This window comes from Labeo rohita, chromosome 10 (genome assembly GCF_022985175.1).
Source record: "Labeo rohita strain BAU-BD-2019 chromosome 10, IGBB_LRoh.1.0, whole genome shotgun sequence".
NCBI lineage: Eukaryota > Metazoa > Chordata > Actinopteri > Cypriniformes > Cyprinidae > Labeo > Labeo rohita.
In genome coordinates this window covers 16,638,174-16,655,296 of record NC_066878.1, presented here as the reverse complement: position 1 = coordinate 16,655,296, position 17,123 = coordinate 16,638,174, and the positions used below count along the sequence as shown (strand labels likewise).

The window sequence follows — 17,123 nt, the reverse complement described above, 5'->3', positions numbered from 1 at the left end:
TAATTAATGACAAAATTTTAATTTCTGAGTGAATAACCCTTTATCTCTTTCATAATACGTTAATTAAAAAACAAAAAAAAAACAAAAAAACATTTACAGCCATAAAGCATTTACTAATGTTCTGCAGTTCACCAAGTCATTCATTTTGCAATTAATTTGGATTGCATGAATATTATTAGTATGTTAAATATTTGAATTATGATAAATGACCTTTCATACAAACTCTGGTTCAGTGATTATCAAGAGAAACAAAATATTCAAAATTTATTATGATAGACGGAAGCAGAACATAAACACACACAATACAATCTTTCTAGTGCTTCAGGGATTTTATCTTTTCAGTTTTCTTGCTTTAATCCTCTATAACCAGAATCTTTGTGGTATCAACAGTTTCTGTATTTTATCCCAGAATAAGATTCAAATTAATATTTAAGTCCAGTTTCAGTTTCAGACACGTTTCCTTCCAAAGTGGCTTCTGAAGTCTGAGGGGTCGCGCTGTCTGCTGTGCTCTGAGTTTGTGTCTTCAATAAACTGCCGTAAATCGCCATAGCCTGAAAACAGCAGAGAGCAATGAGGTATACATGTAAAGTAGGGACATTATTGCTATTATTAAGAAATATTTTGCCTATATTTATATATGAATGAAGCCATACCTGAGAGACCATGCTGCTGATGTCTCCTGTGTTTGAGGGCAGTAAGATGGTGTTGGACTCTTTGGCCAGGTTAGAGAAAGCAGAGACATACTGTTCGGCCACAGTTAAAGATGCTGCAGCGTCTCCATTCTGTACAGATACAGGTATGAAAGGTTAAGAAGATGCCTTGATAATGTAACTCACTATGTTTGTCTTAGGTGTAACATTCTATCAGTTTACACACAATTAATGTCACATAGTGTCTTAATGTATAAGTATGATATTTTATTCTTATAAAGGTTTTTTATAAGGTGAATCAGATTTACCTGCTGGGTGAGCGCCTCGGACAGCATCCGGATAGCTTTGGCCTTTGCCTCAGCTTTAGCCAAAACAGCATTTGCTTCACCTGTACGAGGGGAAACAATATCATTGATACACAGGTGGACATGATGAATCTTTTACCATTACTATAATTATGAATTATATATTAGATTCATAATTAGATATATATTATATATTAGATTTTTTTATTTTTAGATTATTTTTATATTTAAAGTTTTAAAGTTCACGCTTTTGTCATTTTTTATTATTTATTGTTTTTTTAAATATATATTTCAAGTTATCTTTTTTGTACTTTTTAATACTTTTTTACATTTTACATTTTATTTTATTTTAGTTTTATTTCAACTATGAAAACAAATTTTAATAATCTATTTAAAGTTGATTTAAAAATCTATTTAAAAAAATCTATAAAATATCTATAAAAGTCTGAGCTCTATTACCCCAACACATTTTATTTATTTATTTTTGCAGTTGCTTACCTTTTTTTTAGTTCTTTTTTTTAAATATTTGTAAACATAATTGTAAATGTACAATTAAGTCAACAATATTTCTGTTATTTACCCTAATGTGATAAATAAATAAATAACTTAACTAATTAATTAATTAAATAAATATGCACTCCCTAGTGAGCCTTTGTCAAATATGACCAACTTGTCAAGCCAATAAAAATATATGAATTTATGAAAGAAAAACATTACGTTTTTATTTTACCTTGCATTATAATGCATTATTCTGACAAATCTTCATTATGAGCGGAGAGCACTGTGACTGTTAACACTGCTATTTTTATATTGTTTTTACACTATTATCATCTAATATACTATTATTTTATTAATTAATATTTTTAAATTAGATTTTATTTATATATTTTTAGTTTTCAAACTCAAGCCTCATCAAGTTTTAGTAATTGTAGTAATATATATATATATATATATATATATAAATTTATATATAGTAATGCACTATATATATAGCACTTAAAATTAAACATTAGTAATTTTTGTATATTTTTTGTCAAATATCTAATATATATATATATATAATTAGAATTAAATTACATTACATTATTATTACAATATTATTTACATTATACAATTTATATACATTATATTAACATCTAAAATTAGTGTTTTTATTGTTATTTATTATTATTATTATTATTATTATTATTAATAAATGAATCATTTAGTCAAAAATAAATGACAAAAACATTTTCTGACACATTTTCAAGAGAAACAGGTTATTCATAGTAAAAATTGTACCATTAACATAAACCAAGATTAACAAGTTGCAAGTCATCATAAACCAATAGACCATAAGGATGTTTTTCTTAATATTTTTATTTTTTTTTTTAGCTGAAGTTTTAGTAATTTTTTTTTAATGTGCTTTTTGTCATTTTAATAGTTTTTTGTCTATACAGATTTTACTAAATTTTAATGAGTTATTTCAGTACTTCGACTTATACTAAATAAACATGAGAAATATTGCCTTAGCAAAAATAAAAACTGAAGAAAAAAATAAAATAAAATGTTTAATTTTACTAATAATATTATTTTACTGTGTTTAAAATGTTTGCATGGGTTATATGATTTTATGATTATAACGTTTTATCTCACAATTTTGACTTTTTTTCTCAGAATTGCATAATATAAACTTGCAGTTGTGAGTTATAAAATCAGAATTGTATGATATAAACTCTTAAATGCAAGTTATAAAGTCGAGAGATAAACTCACAATTCTGAATTTTTTCTCAGTTATAAACTTGCAATTGTGAGTTATAAAGCTTAATTCTGAGATATTTGTTTCAGAACTGCAAGTTTATATCTTGCAATTCTGACTTTATTTTTGAGAATTGCCAGTTTATTTCTCAGAATTGTGAGTCTGTCTTGCAATTTCAAATTTATATCACGCAATTCTGAAAAAAAAAAGTTTCTCACAGTTTTGACTATAACTCGCAGTTGCGAGTTTATATTTCACAAAAATCAAAATTGGGAGTTTGTGTCATGCAATACTGAGGAAAAAATGTCAGATGTTAATTTTTATTCAGAGGTGCAAATGTGCTTCCATGGATTTACCAACAACAAAATGTTATTTTACTACTAACATTAATCGATACCCCAGATGTTCTGTAAAAAACCCACCAGCAGCTTTGTTAATCTGTTCAGCCTTCTGTCCCTCAGACGCCAGAATCTGAGCCTGTTTGCGACCCTCGGCCACATTGATGGCCGCCTCCCTCGTCCCCTCTGACTCCAGAACAGTGGCTCTCTTCTTCCGCTCAGCCTCCACCTGAACATGATTCATGTTATCTCAGTCATACATCTGAGACGTTTGGTCTATGAGATTAAGCTGAAGAGTCAATCATCATACCTGCATTTGCATAGACTCTTTTACCCGTGGTGGAACGTGAATGTCTTTGATCTCGTATCGAAGACATCGAATCCCCCATTCATCTGATGCCTGGTTTATTGAGTGGACGATATTGGAATTCAGGGACTCTCTTTCCTGTAAAACAACAAAAATGATTCTTAAGTACATAAATTAATAGTGAGTACGGTCACTGAGAGACTATCTGGCTTTCATACCCTAAACACTTTGTCCAGGGTCAGTTTTCCCAGCTCTGATCTCATGGTGGTCTGTGCCAGCTGGGTGACGGCATATTCAGGGTCCTCCACTCCATAACTGGCCTTCAGAGGAAAACAAAAGCACATTATGTGAGGAAAAGCCTAAAAAAATACTGGAATAAAAAAGAATAAGGACTTACCTTAAACGGGTCGAGTATCCTGAGATATAAAACTCCATCAATCTGCAATGTCACGTTGTCTAAAAGCAAAACAACATATTTGTTTAATCAAAAAACAATCTATGAAAGTAGAGTGGAACAGATCACAATGCCAGTGACTTACCGAGGGAAACTGCTGACTGCTCTGGCACATCTATCACTATTTCTTTGAGGCTCTGAACATATCTAACTCGGTCCAAAATTGGAATTAAGAAGTTTAGACCCTGCAGGAAGCAAAAAAAATGTCATTTTTAATAGCTGGAAATGAATTAAATACATTGAAGCTGTTAATGGACAAAGGATGACAACTCACTGGTTCCAGGATTCGGTGGAAACGGCCCATCCTCTCGACTACCCAAGCTTCCTGCTGGGGTACGAACAGAACCACAGTGTTCATAGGGAGGCTGGAAGCCCATCGCTGCTGAGCTCGGGTCCCCCACAATGCAGGCACGGTTTGCCGCGAATGCTGCACACAGGAGAGACAGAATGCTATGTAGTATGTACTTATACAAAACATAAATTAATTAAAAACAAATATACACCACCGTTCAAAAGTTTGGGGTCAGTAAGACTTGTAATAGTCTTTAAAGAAGTCTCTTATGCTCATCAAGGCTGCATTTATTTGATTAAAAATATATATAAAAAAAACAGTAATATTGCAAAATGTTCTTACAATATAAAATAATGTTTTTTATTTTAACATACTTTAAAATAGAATTTATTCCTGTGATGAAAAGCTGAATTTTTATCAGCTGTTACTCCAGTCTTAAGTGTCACATGATCCTTCAGAAATCATTCTAATATGCGGATTTATTATTAGAATGATCAGTGTTGGATAATATCAACAGTTGTGCTGCCAAATATTTTTTGGAACCTGTGATTTTTTTTTTTCAGGATTCTTTCATGAATAACAAGTTTAAAAAGTACAGTGTTTATTCAAAATATAAATATTTTATAACAATGTAAATGATTTATTATTAACTTTTAATAAACTTTTAATTATTAACTTAATACATCCTTGGTGAATAAAAGTATTAATTTCTTAAAAAAAAAAAGAAAAAAGAAAAGAAACAATAAAAATGTACTGACCCCAAACTTTTGAACGGTAGTGTATATATAAATATTAAATATTATTATAAATATTATACTTATATACTTATATATAGTATATTTTCCTAATTTATATATTTTGTGTAATTATTATGTGTATTATATTTTGTGTACATTTGTTTTACATTATATTATATTTTACTTTATTTATAAATAAATGCAATAATGGATAATAGTAATAAAAATGTTTAAACAAATAAAACAATTGTATACAAAAACACATTTAATCTAATAAACAATTAATGTACATATTTTATTATTTATTTATGAAAATGCATTTAGTCCAGTAGTACTAAGTTCAACAATTTTATTAAGTTTTAGTGATTAGTTTTATTAATTTTAACTAGGCAATTTACAAAAGCAATTACATTATACAATATATTTGTATTTTTTGCTATTATTTATTATAATAATTATTTATAATATTATTATTATTATAAATCATTTTGACAGCCATTATCAATATCAACAAACAAGAGTTATTATTTTTATATTTGTTATGTGTATTACTATTATAATATTCATTATTATTATTAATAAAATCTACAATAAGTGTTTTAATGTTATTTAATAATAATAATAATAATAAATTAATAAAATAATAATTTAGTCAACAAGAAACAGCATTTCCAACCCATGTTTTGTGTTATCTGACACATTTCCACGTAAAATAGGACCATTATGTAACCAGTTGGTTTAGTTTTATTTTAGTTCTTCGATTTAAACTAAATGACAATGAGAAGTGTTGTTTTGGCAACTAAATGAAATAAACTGATTTTGAAAAAAAGTTTAATTAAAAATCTTATCAATTTTTTTATTTCAGTTAATGTGTATTTTATTTTAAGTAATAAAAGTACAAAAACTCTAAGAAGTTGAAGTACTACTAAAACGGAAAAAAGTAAAGCTAAATATCCATCTATCTATCTATCTAACTATAAATGAAAATATAAAAATAAATTCTAATTTTAACATTTTAATAAAATAACATTGTACTATGTAATCATATAATACAGTACAAATAATAAAATAACAGTGTGTACACAGTCACAATGCTCTCTATATCTTTTTCTTTCATAAATTCATATATTTTTATTGGCTTGACACATGGGTCATAGTTGACAAAGGCTCACAGGTGAGTGCAGTATTCACTTATTTTAAAATATTTCATATGATTTTAGTTTTATTAACAAAACAACCCTGGTGACATCAGCAAAAACAGACATTCAGTTTAGAGGTGAGCAAAGTTATTGCATGCATTGCATCAGTCACAATAAGAAACATAAAATTTAGGTTAAATTTTGATTTCAGAATTGTCTTTAATACCCTTAAAGAAATAGTTTCTGAAAGTAGCACCAGAATCTAATACTACTTGTTGTACTGCGTGTTTTGTGCTGTCAGTCAAGATAAATTCCACTGCGTTTCTGCAATGGCAAAAATGTCATTCTGACCTCTACAACAAAATATTTTTGTTTTATTTAAACGTTATAAAACACTCATCGTTCATGTAAGGCGTATTACAAAGGTTAAAGTTGAAGTTCACGTACAAAGGCATGGAAGCCTGATGTAACAATCATCACATATATTTAAAGAAAATCACATCATTATTGTGATTTTATTTTTTTTAATGGATAGTAAACGTGTGACCAAAATCTTTTAAATCCCTTTGATGTCGAAGTGAACTTATATAATAAATTTATAATAATAAATTAAATATGTGACAGCATTCAGCTGAAGTGTCAGGCAGTACCACAGTCCTGAGTAACATTGCACACGTGTGTTACCTTTAAGAGGCCGCTCCCCGCCCGACACACCACCGTCCTGAGCATGTTCAGCCTTTATGAAAACAGGTGCTGAAGATGTCTGAAACTAATGAATGAATTCTCGAGCTTACAGTACAAACGTGACCCTCTTACAGCTGCGGAAATCAAGTTACAACATCACGAGCGTGCGTCAATGACTAACATCCGGGTCTGACAGGGAAACAAACGCGTTAATTATATGGTTCCGCGATTATATCAAACGCCTGTTGCGGAAAGCTGAGTGTGAAATATTACGAATACAGTTTTAACATTGTTACAAAATTACAACAAGTACTGCGCTTTCAGAAATCCTGTACTGCATCAAATAGTTTTGCATAAGTGAGTAGAAATGATAGTATGTTGTGATGAAGGGTGGCTCAAGTCCAGTGTTATCAGCTAAAACTAAAACTATTAAAATTAGTTTTCACAGTTGAAATGAAGCTAAAATAAAATGAAATTTAGAGATTTTACAAAAAATATACAAAATTAGTAATGTTTAATTTTAAGTGCTATATATATATATATATATATATATGTGTGTGTGTGTGTGTGTGTGTGTGTGTGTGTGTGTGTGTGTATGTATATGTGACAAACGCAGACAATTACTACAATTACTAAAACTTGATGAGGCTTGAGTTTGAAAACTAAAAATATACAAATAAATATTAATTAATAAAATAAAAAATTGTCAGAATAGTGCATTATAATGCAAGGTAAAATAAAAACATGTGATGTTTTTCTTTCATAAATTCATATATATTTATTGGCTTGACAAGTTGGTCATATTTGACAAAGGCTCACTAGGCCCTAGTGACTAGGGAGTGCATATTTATTTATTTAATTAATTAATTAACTTATTTATTTATTTATCACAATAGGGTAAATAACAGAAATATTGTTGACTTAATTGTACATTTACAATTATGGTTACAAATAAATATAAAACTACTAAAAAAGGTAAGCAACTGCAAAAATAAATAAATAAAATGTTTTGGGGTAAAAGAGCTCAGACTTTTATAGATATTTTATATATATATTTTTTTTTTAATCAGCTTTCAATAGATTATTAAAATTTGTTTTCATTGTTAAAATAAAGCTAAAATAAAATAAAATGTAAAAAAGTATTCAAATGTATAAAAATAAAGTTAAATTGAAATATATATTTAAAAATAGTAAATAATAAAAAAATGACAAAAGCTTGGCTTGAACTTTATATTTATATATATATATATATATATATATATATATATATATATATATATATATATATATATATATATATATATATATATATATATATATATATGTATATATATATATATATATGTGTGTATGTATATATATATATATATATATATATATAATAGTGCACAAATAATATTAACATAACAGTGGTAACAGTCACAATGATCTCCATTCATAATGGAGATTTGTCAGAATAATGCATTATATAATGCAAGTTAAAATAAAAACGTGATTTTTCTCTCATAAATTTATATCTTTTTATTGGCTTGACAAGTGGGTCATATTTGACAAAGGCTCACTGGGGAGTGCAGATTTATTTATTTATTTATTTATTTATTTATTTATTTATTTATTTATCACAATAGGAGCACATAACAGAAATATTCACTTTATTAGTGTACCTAACTGTACGTTTGAAATAAAATAATTACGACAAAATAAAAGAGAAAAAAGAACAAAAAAGGTAATCAACTACAAAAATAAATAAACGAATAAACAGTGCTGGGAGGTAATAGTGCTCTCAGATTTTTTTAAAAATAGATTTTTTTTCTTGTTTTTTTTTTCTTTCTTTTTTTTAATTGAATTTTTCATCCAGAGTCTCTAATAGTGTCTATGCACAGCCTTACTTCAGTCAACAAAATCATAGTTTTTTGTAAGTAAAATTGCATTTATATAAAAATAAAAGTAAATAAAATAAAATAATTTATTATCCTCGTCCTCTTTAGAATATTCAAGTGAAGCCGAAAATTAAAAAAAAAATTGAATATCCAAAAAGTACACTTTCCCATGAAACTGAGAGACGTCGAGTATTTAATATTTTCAGTGATGCATTACTGCATCTCACACCAAAATATATATAACTACAATGCCAAAATTTATCCAGGTTTTCTCAACACTCATACTAACAGGTCAGCGTCACACCTGTTCCTTCACTCCGTACGGTCATAAACCACACCCATTAGCTCAGCCATTGGTCAACAGTCCAGCAAAGCCCGCCCTCTGGGTCAGGGGCAATTCCGACGTCATTAAAATCCCTCCAAGCCCCGCCTCTTATTCTGTGAGTTTCTACACATCCAATTTGATCATGGCGATGGGACATCTGAATCAGTCCGCGTCACCTGTGGGATAGCGCCGAGTTACCCAGTCGAACATCCGCGCATCATCTGCCCTCAGTAGTGCGCTCATGACGAGCAACTAACTTGTGACACGGTTTGAAATGTCACCGGACAGCTGAGAACTTAGATTATAGTGACAGGATTTAACCAAGAGGAAAAACTTCGGTTGCCATGTCTCTCCTCTGCGTGAGAGGTGAGTGCTGTTTAAATATGTTTTCTGACTCGCTACATGTGTTTGTACCTGTCCGCATGCAGTCAGCAGGTGTTTTGTTTATTTGGAAGTTCAGAAGCACCAGCGTTTTTTTTTTAAAACATCTCTTTATACACTTTCTCTGTTTGCTGTTTTCATGGAATAATGTAAACATTATTATTTCAGTTAAGATGCTGTCAAGTTAAGACGCTGTCAAGATCAAACAGACTGAAATGTTATATAATTTGAGGTTTGCTGTATGATATAGTTTGAGGGAAGCAGCTGTTTGGCTTCGTGATGTAATACAGCTTTGCAGCCCAACCAAGACAGTGCAACAATAAATATAGATTTTTAACATTACTGTGAGGTATACAAAAGAAAACGAATATTTCTTAATTTTATATAAAGTTATATATATATATATATATATATATATATATACATATACACATATATATATATATATATATATATATATAACATTATTATAGACAATTTACTAGCAAATAAGGGAGATTAAGAAGGAGCGTGATTTTATTGCAAAAAATGTAAAGTTGAAACTTGGAGTCTGAGTATTTTTCAAATAATAAATTTATGATGGGAAATCTGTGTAGTTTTATGCAAAATTAGGTAGTGTAGATTAATATTTTATCTAATATGATAACATTTGTTTTATATTTGTATATACATATACAAATATATAAAATGTGTGTATTGATACTTTAATATTGTATCTAATATGATAACAATTGTTTTTTAAATATGTATATATAAAAAGTGTGTGTGGATTTCATATGCAAATTCTAACATGTAAAATATTAAGTTATGTAAATGTATTATATCTTTTTTATATTATTGTATTATAATATTATATATGTATTGTATGATATATGTGTATGCATAAAATGTCATGTGCATTTAATTTTAGTTATTGTGTTTACTTTTAATTAGTATTTAAGTAATTATTTATGTAATTATAGTAATTATTCACTCATTTAATTTATTATATATGTATATATAAACGTAATTGTTTTATTAGCAATGTACACATAAATACTAACTATATGAAATTCTAAATAAGGTCAGTACTAATAATTTCATACAAAACATAAATAAACATAAATGTAACCATAAACAAATAATTTAGCCAATGTATTTATTAACAATAATATTATTAAATATTAAATTAAATGTTATTATTTCATTATTTCATACACAAACAAACATTTACTTGTAAATATTATTATATTAGTAATAAATATTAACATGTGAATATTATAATTTTGTGTATATATATATATATATAAACTTTACATTATATATATTTAAACTTTATTTGTGTGTGTAAAATGAAAGTTCAACAAAAAAAGACAAATTTATGATTTATAATTTTATTTTTTAATATATATTGTTTACATTTAATATTTAATAGATAGGGCTGTCAAATGAATAATCATGATTATTCGCATTCAAAATAAACATTTGTGTTTACATAATATATGTATGTGTACTGTGTGTATTTATTATAAATGTATATAAATACACTCATACCTGTATATATTAAAAAATATTTGTATGTATGTATGTCTGTATGTGTGTATATATATATATATATATATATATATATGCATGCATGTGTCTGTTTTTATATATACATACAGTAGTCAACATTTGAAGTGGATCAAAACCTTTCATTAAAGTTGTCCTAAAGCCAAAACAAAACCCGTTCTTGTCTTAGGACAACTTTGATTAAATTTTTCATCAAACACTTCAAATGTTGACTACTGTTTAAATATATATATTATGTAAACATAAATTATGTAAGCATAAACATTTATTTTGGATGTGGTTAATCACAATGAATCATTTGACAACCCTTTTAATAGATGATGTTAATTGAATATTTTAAATATTATATTTTCTGATTGAATAGTTACTAACATGCTGTATTTCATCAATGCTGCTGGCTCATCAGGCCCTCTTGAAGGAAAGCAGATCAAAAGCGCTGTGTGTCATGTGCTCTCATACGCCTTCAGAGATACATATACACTCCTTTTATCTTTGGTCACCGGCCAGTTGCAGATCAACATCTCCATCATTTCCTCTCTTTCTTATCTACGCTCAATCTACTCCAGTGGCACTGCTTGCTTTGCTGATTGCTGTCTTTGGTGAAAGTGTCTCTGCTTAATGTCCACACAATATAGCTTGAAGGCTGTGTGGGGCGAATGTGGGGGTGGGACGGGGTCCGTACACTGACTACTCATCCACATCTACTACACTGTGTGCAGAATTATTAGGCATGTTGATATTCTGGTCATATTTTTTTTCCAAACACATTTTACCAATTCCAAACCACATCAGTCTTAATAACTACTGTTAATTTTGTGTTTAATCATTTATATGTGATGTATAATTGTCCGTGAAGGCTGGAAGTGAAAAACTCCTTATATTCAGGTGTGCAGAATTATTAGGCATGTTTTCGTTTACAGCTAAAATGAGCCAAAAAAGATATTTAACCCAGACTGAAAAGTCCAAATTATGCCCATGAGAAGAATGCAATACTAATGCATTACAAGAATTTGCAAAGTTAAGGCTTGACCATTGGACAGCGAAATGCTTGTTGAGTCTGCATGGTCAGAAAAAACAGGTGGAGAAGAAAAGATGCATGTTAACTGCAAAAGAATTAGGAATTAAGGTGAAGAATTAGGTGTGACACCATCAGGAACCGTTTCCAGTTCTCCAGCGCCACCATTTTCCAGAACTGCAACCTACCTGGAGTCTTCAGAAGTGCAATGTGTCAGGTTCTCAGAGACTTTGCTTGGTAAAAAATCCTAAAAAATGCCCCTTACTTAATAAGAATAACAAGCTGACGTGTTGTGAAATACATGAAGACGATAAGTTGAGAGTGACTCTTGAAGGACAAGCATCACATTCTCTTGTACCTCTGATTCAAGAATTTATCTTCTAAAATCTGGCAGTAAGTTTTGGGAGTTCATTTTAGTCCATCTCTGCAAGTCAGACTTTTCAGGATAAGAGACTAAACATGAACTCCCAAAACTTACTGCCAGATTTTGGAAGATAAATTCTTGAATCAGAGGCACAAGAGGATGTGATGCTTGTCCTTCAAGAGTCACTCTCAACTTATCTGTCTCTAAAGCATATAAAAAAACTGTCTTCATGTATTTCACAACACGTCAGCTTGTTATTCTTATTAAGTAAGGGGCATTTTTTAGGATTTTTTACCAAGCAAAGTCTCTGAGAACCTGACACATTGCACTTCTGAAGACTCCAGGTAGGTTGCAGTTCTGGAAAATGGTGGCGCTGGAGAACTGGAAACGGTTCCTGATGGTGTCACACCTAATTCTTCACCTTAATTCCTAATTCTTTTGCAGTTAACATGCATCTTTTCTTCTCCACCTGTTTTTTCTGACCATGCAGACTCAACAAGCATTTCTCTGTCCAATGGTCAAGCCTTAACTTTGCAAATTCTTGTAATGCATTAGTATTGCATTCTTCTCATGGGCATTTAATAATTTGGACTTTTCAGTCTGGGTTAAATATCTTTTTTGGCTCATTTTAGCTGTAAACGAAAACATGCCTAATAATCCTGCACACCTGAATATAAGGAGTTTTTCACTTCCAGCCTTCACGGACAATTATACATCACATATAAATGATTAAATACAAAATTAACAGTAGTTACTAAGACTGATGTGGTTTGGAATTGGTAAAATGTGTTTGGAAAAAAAATATGACCAGAATATCAACATGCCTAATAATTCTGCACACAGTGTATATAAAGTAGCGCAGGCTAATGGGATTTAAACAGTGACTCGGCTGTTTGACAAAAGAAAGAACATGAAACCAGCTGAATGAGTCTTTAAAAAAGAAGCAAATGGAGCTATAATCTAGGTGGAAGAGTTTTAGTTTTAAAGGAACAGGGTGGTGTTTAATTTGTTTTAGATGCCGCTGCAGGATCTACTGGCAGGCAGCAGACTTTCCTTCCTTGTTACAGGCAAAACATACAGACCTTTTCACTACCCCAACGCCTCCTTTCCTCAGGAACTTGTGTTGATATACAGTCACGTATTTGAGGTTATGTAAGTAAAGCAGAAAGAATCAGTGGAGACGAGCAGATTTGCGCAGATGCACAGAAACATGTTCAATGAGGACCTTGAAACAAGTCAATTATTCAGAGAGACAAAGGAAATGTTTGTGCAGGAACGCGAATGTGATTAAATTCCTCCATGTGTCTCATAAGAGCTTTTATTTCTTTGGTTTAAGGTTTAAAAGGTCACAGCTCTTTTCTTATTACACTTACAGTATTCTCAGATTTCACAGATTACATCTTTTACTCGCACGAAATTTGCTTGCGGTTGTAGTTTGGCTTTGTTGGTGGATCACCTGTTTGAGCTTTTAGAAGCCTTTCCTCATGGTTTCGATTGTGAGGTGGTTTCCTCATTGCCCTTCCTTAAACTTAACTGGAACAGGATGATTTGTGGATTTGGAAACACAAACAGCATTTACAATATGTGTCGAGCAAAGAAACATAATGCTAGCTGCAGCTAACCTGATGTAATACGATTGCAAGCTTATCCATGCCAGCATGAATGCTGCTGTCATTGCAGCAAAATCACAACAAAAAGGAAAAATCATGAGGAAAAAAAATAAAATAAAATGACACATGCAGAAGTCTCTTTTGGTCATCAAAGCTTTAAAGTTTATCCGATTTAAAACAAGCAACAACAACAGTGAAACAGTATATTACTTCTGAATATAAAAAAAAAAAAAATTGCAAATTGCAAATTTGTAATTAATATTTACTCATATATTTAAATCAGTAGTGTGTATGTTAAATAAAAATGTAATTATTGTATTAACAATACACACACACACACATGCACACACAAATGCTAATTATATATATATAAAAAAAAAAACTATACTAATTTATTAAATAGTAATTTAAGTAATTTAATCTATTTTCTCATCTGTCTATTCATTTAAAATATTTAATCTATTGAATGAATTAAAATAAGAAGTATTCTAACATTAACATTATCTATGAAATGTAAACATAATTTCATATACACTACCACTCAAAAAGTTTGGGATCAGTAAGACTTGTGATGTTTTTTTTTAAAGAAGTCTCTTATGCTCATCAAGGCTGCATTTATTTGATCAAGACAGAAAAAAAATAATACTGCAAAATGTTATTACAATATAAAATAATATTGTTTTTTTTTTTTTTAATGTACTTTAAAATATAATTTATTCCTGTGATGCAAAGCTTTTCACTAGCTGTTACTCCAGTCTTAAGTGTCACATGATCCTTCAGAAATTATTCTAATATGCTCATTTATTATTAGTATGATCAATGTTGGCAACAGTTTTATTCATTAATCATTAATTTTTAATCATCAAAAATATTTTTTTGGAACCTGTGATTCTTTTTTTCAGGATTCTTTAATAAATAACAAGTTAAAAAGAACAGCATTTATTCCAAATATAAATCATTTGTAACAATATAAATCTGTTCTATCACTTTTTTTTTAATTAATTTAGAACATCCTTGGTGAATAAAAGTATTAATTTCTTTAAAAAAAGAAAGCTTACAAAAAATGTACTGACCCCATACTTTTAAAAAGTACTGTATATTATTAGAAAAAAAAATGGTATTTTAAATAAATGTTGTGCTTTTTACATTTTTATGAAGTATCACAGAGTATCAGTTGGAAACAACTGTTTCCAGCACTGATAATAAATCAGTATATTAGAATGGTTTCTGAAGGAAATATGTTTTTCATCGTAATAATATTTCATAAGAGACTTTTTTAAAAAACATTACAATTCTTACTGATCCCAAACTTTGAGCGGTAGTGTATGTAAACTTCTAAATGAAATGTTTTATATTAATTTATATGTGTATTAATATTTTAAGTCTATATTAAAAACATATTTAGAGCTGCAAAATGATTAGTCGCGATTAATTGATTCAAAATAAAAGTTTGTTTGCGTACAATATGTGTACTGTGTGTGTGTATATATATATATATATATATATATATATATATATATATATATATATAGTTAACATGCTAACATTTAAAATATTAACATGTAAATATTATATCATCATTATATTATTTTGGATGTAAATTGACGAACTTCTAAATAAATTTTTTTTATATTAATTTGTGTATTAATATTTTAAATCTATATTAAATACATACAGCTGCAAAATGATTAGTCCTGATTAATTGATTCAAAATAAAAGTTTGTTTGCATACTATATGTGTGTGTACTTTTATTTTGAATTGATTAATCTCAACTAATCATTTTGCAGCTCTAATTTATATAGTATTTTTATTAATATTTTATTTATTTTCTTTCAGAGGAGTAAAGTCATCATACGCAAAATGCCTTAAAGGAATAGTTCGCCCAAAAATGAAAATTCAGTCATTTATTATTCACCCTCATGTCATTCCAAGCTCATAAGATCTTCGTTCATCTTCAGAACACAAATTAAGATGTTTTTGATGAAATCTGAGAGCTTTCTGACCCTGCATAGACAACAAGAGTTCTACCACGTTTAAGGCACGTTTGACCCTCCTGAGAAGAAATTGTTTAATACAGTCGTTATTTTAGTTTTCTTTGTGCACAAAAAGTATTCTTGTAGCTTCATAACATTACGGTTGAACCACTGATGTCACATGGACTATTTTAATGATGTTCTTACTCTCTTTTTGAGCCTTGAATGTGTCAGTTGCATTGCTGTCTATGCAGGGTCAAAAAGCTAATTTAATCAAAAATATCTTAATTTATGTTCTAATAAAGATGAACGAAGGTCTTACGGGTTTGCAACAACATGAGGGTGAATAATTAGTGACAGAATTTTCATTTTTGGGTGAACTATCCCTTTAACTGTAAGTGTAATATGTGTTTAATGATGTTGCAGGAATTCCAAATAAACACATTTGTCAAGTGAAATGATTTTCTACAAATCTCCCATTCTTAGTTTAGGAAGCAGTGAACACTAGGAAGCTGCTATCTTTTACTAGTGCAGGAGGACGGCTGATCTGATCTTTGGTTGCCCTGTGTACAGTAAGAACTGTCATTTAGCTGGTGACATAGACCCAAATATCGTCCTCTGTCATGTATTAACTGTTTTTACACTAACCTAAGAAGCATTCTTGCCATCCTGACTCACCGTCCGCCTCTTTCATCAGGATTGTGGTTTTGTTTCTTTATTTATTGCTGTTCAGACAAAAGGCCCATCTCCATGGTGATGTCATTACACACACAAATGAGTGATCCCCACGCACCCACGTAAGAAGACAGACACAAAGAACGGCCGTGTGGGATCACATAGACTTAGGTTCGTTAGTGTGTCCAGTTCGGTCCAATCTCTAGACACATTTTTTTTGTATTTTAGCGGAATAATTGAACTAATGCACGTTTGCAGATTTATCAGATTGGCTTTATTACAGCTATACAGGCTGCTGATGTGCTGTGGTCACTGTTTAATTAAAGAGATAAAAGAGCTGTTGAATTGGCAGCTTTGTACACTTTTGTTGTTTGTTGATGGATGTGTGTATTTATGAAGCATGCATTAATGACTGAGTTTTACTCAACTGTGTTCACTTGAAAACTCATTGTGACCTGCTGATGTGGGAATGAAGACGATGTGCATTTGAATCATTGATTGAAAACAGAGAATGCATTTGGTTATTGCTGCTCAGCAGTTTTTTAGATTTCATTACTTTAGGTACAGAGTGAATTATCTGGTTATATGTAGCCTATATATGTTTTAAAAGTGAACACATCATGAAAATCTGACTTTAAGTGCTATAATCAGGTTCCCGGTGCATTACCAACCCAGAAAACATGAAAAGTAACTCAGTAACTTTG

General features: G+C 29.7%; 2 protein-coding genes across 2 annotated transcripts in view; one reads left to right on the top strand and one right to left on the bottom strand.

Annotated features, from left to right (window-relative positions):
* Positions 1-236: 236 nt before the first annotated feature.
* Positions 237-6,825, bottom strand: stoml2 (stomatin (EPB72)-like 2). Its single transcript, XM_051120524.1, has 10 exons — positions 6,645-6,825; positions 4,067-4,219; positions 3,878-3,977; positions 3,736-3,794; positions 3,557-3,658; positions 3,342-3,476; positions 3,116-3,260; positions 959-1,038; positions 654-782; positions 237-551 (listed from the first exon to the last, which is right to left on the bottom strand). Exons 1-10 carry the CDS (start codon positions 6,687-6,689, stop codon positions 423-425), a joined length of 1,077 nt encoding a protein of 358 aa, XP_050976481.1. The 5' UTR covers positions 6,690-6,825; the 3' UTR covers positions 237-422.
* Positions 6,826-8,989: 2,164 nt separating this feature from the next.
* unc13bb (unc-13 homolog Bb (C. elegans)) overlaps positions 8,990-17,123 on the top strand; it is a 110,262-nt gene continuing 102,128 nt past the window's right edge. The window contains 1 exon segment of the mRNA XM_051120513.1: positions 8,990-9,215. Coding sequence (XP_050976470.1) covers positions 9,194-9,215 — 22 coding nt within the window. The 5' untranslated portion in view covers positions 8,990-9,193.

Coding starts and splice junctions, on each gene's coding strand:
- stoml2 (XM_051120524.1), bottom strand. CDS start 6,689: ATGCTCAGGACGGTGGTGTGTCGGGCGGGGAGCGGCCTCTTAAAG. Junction 3,978..4,066: donor TCCACCGAATCCTGGAACCA/GTGAGTTGTCAT, acceptor TGCTTCCTGCAG/GGTCTAAACTTCTTAATTCC. Junction 3,477..3,556: donor CCCTGGACAAAGTGTTTAGG/GTATGAAAGCCA, acceptor GTTGTTTTACAG/GAAAGAGAGTCCCTGAATTC.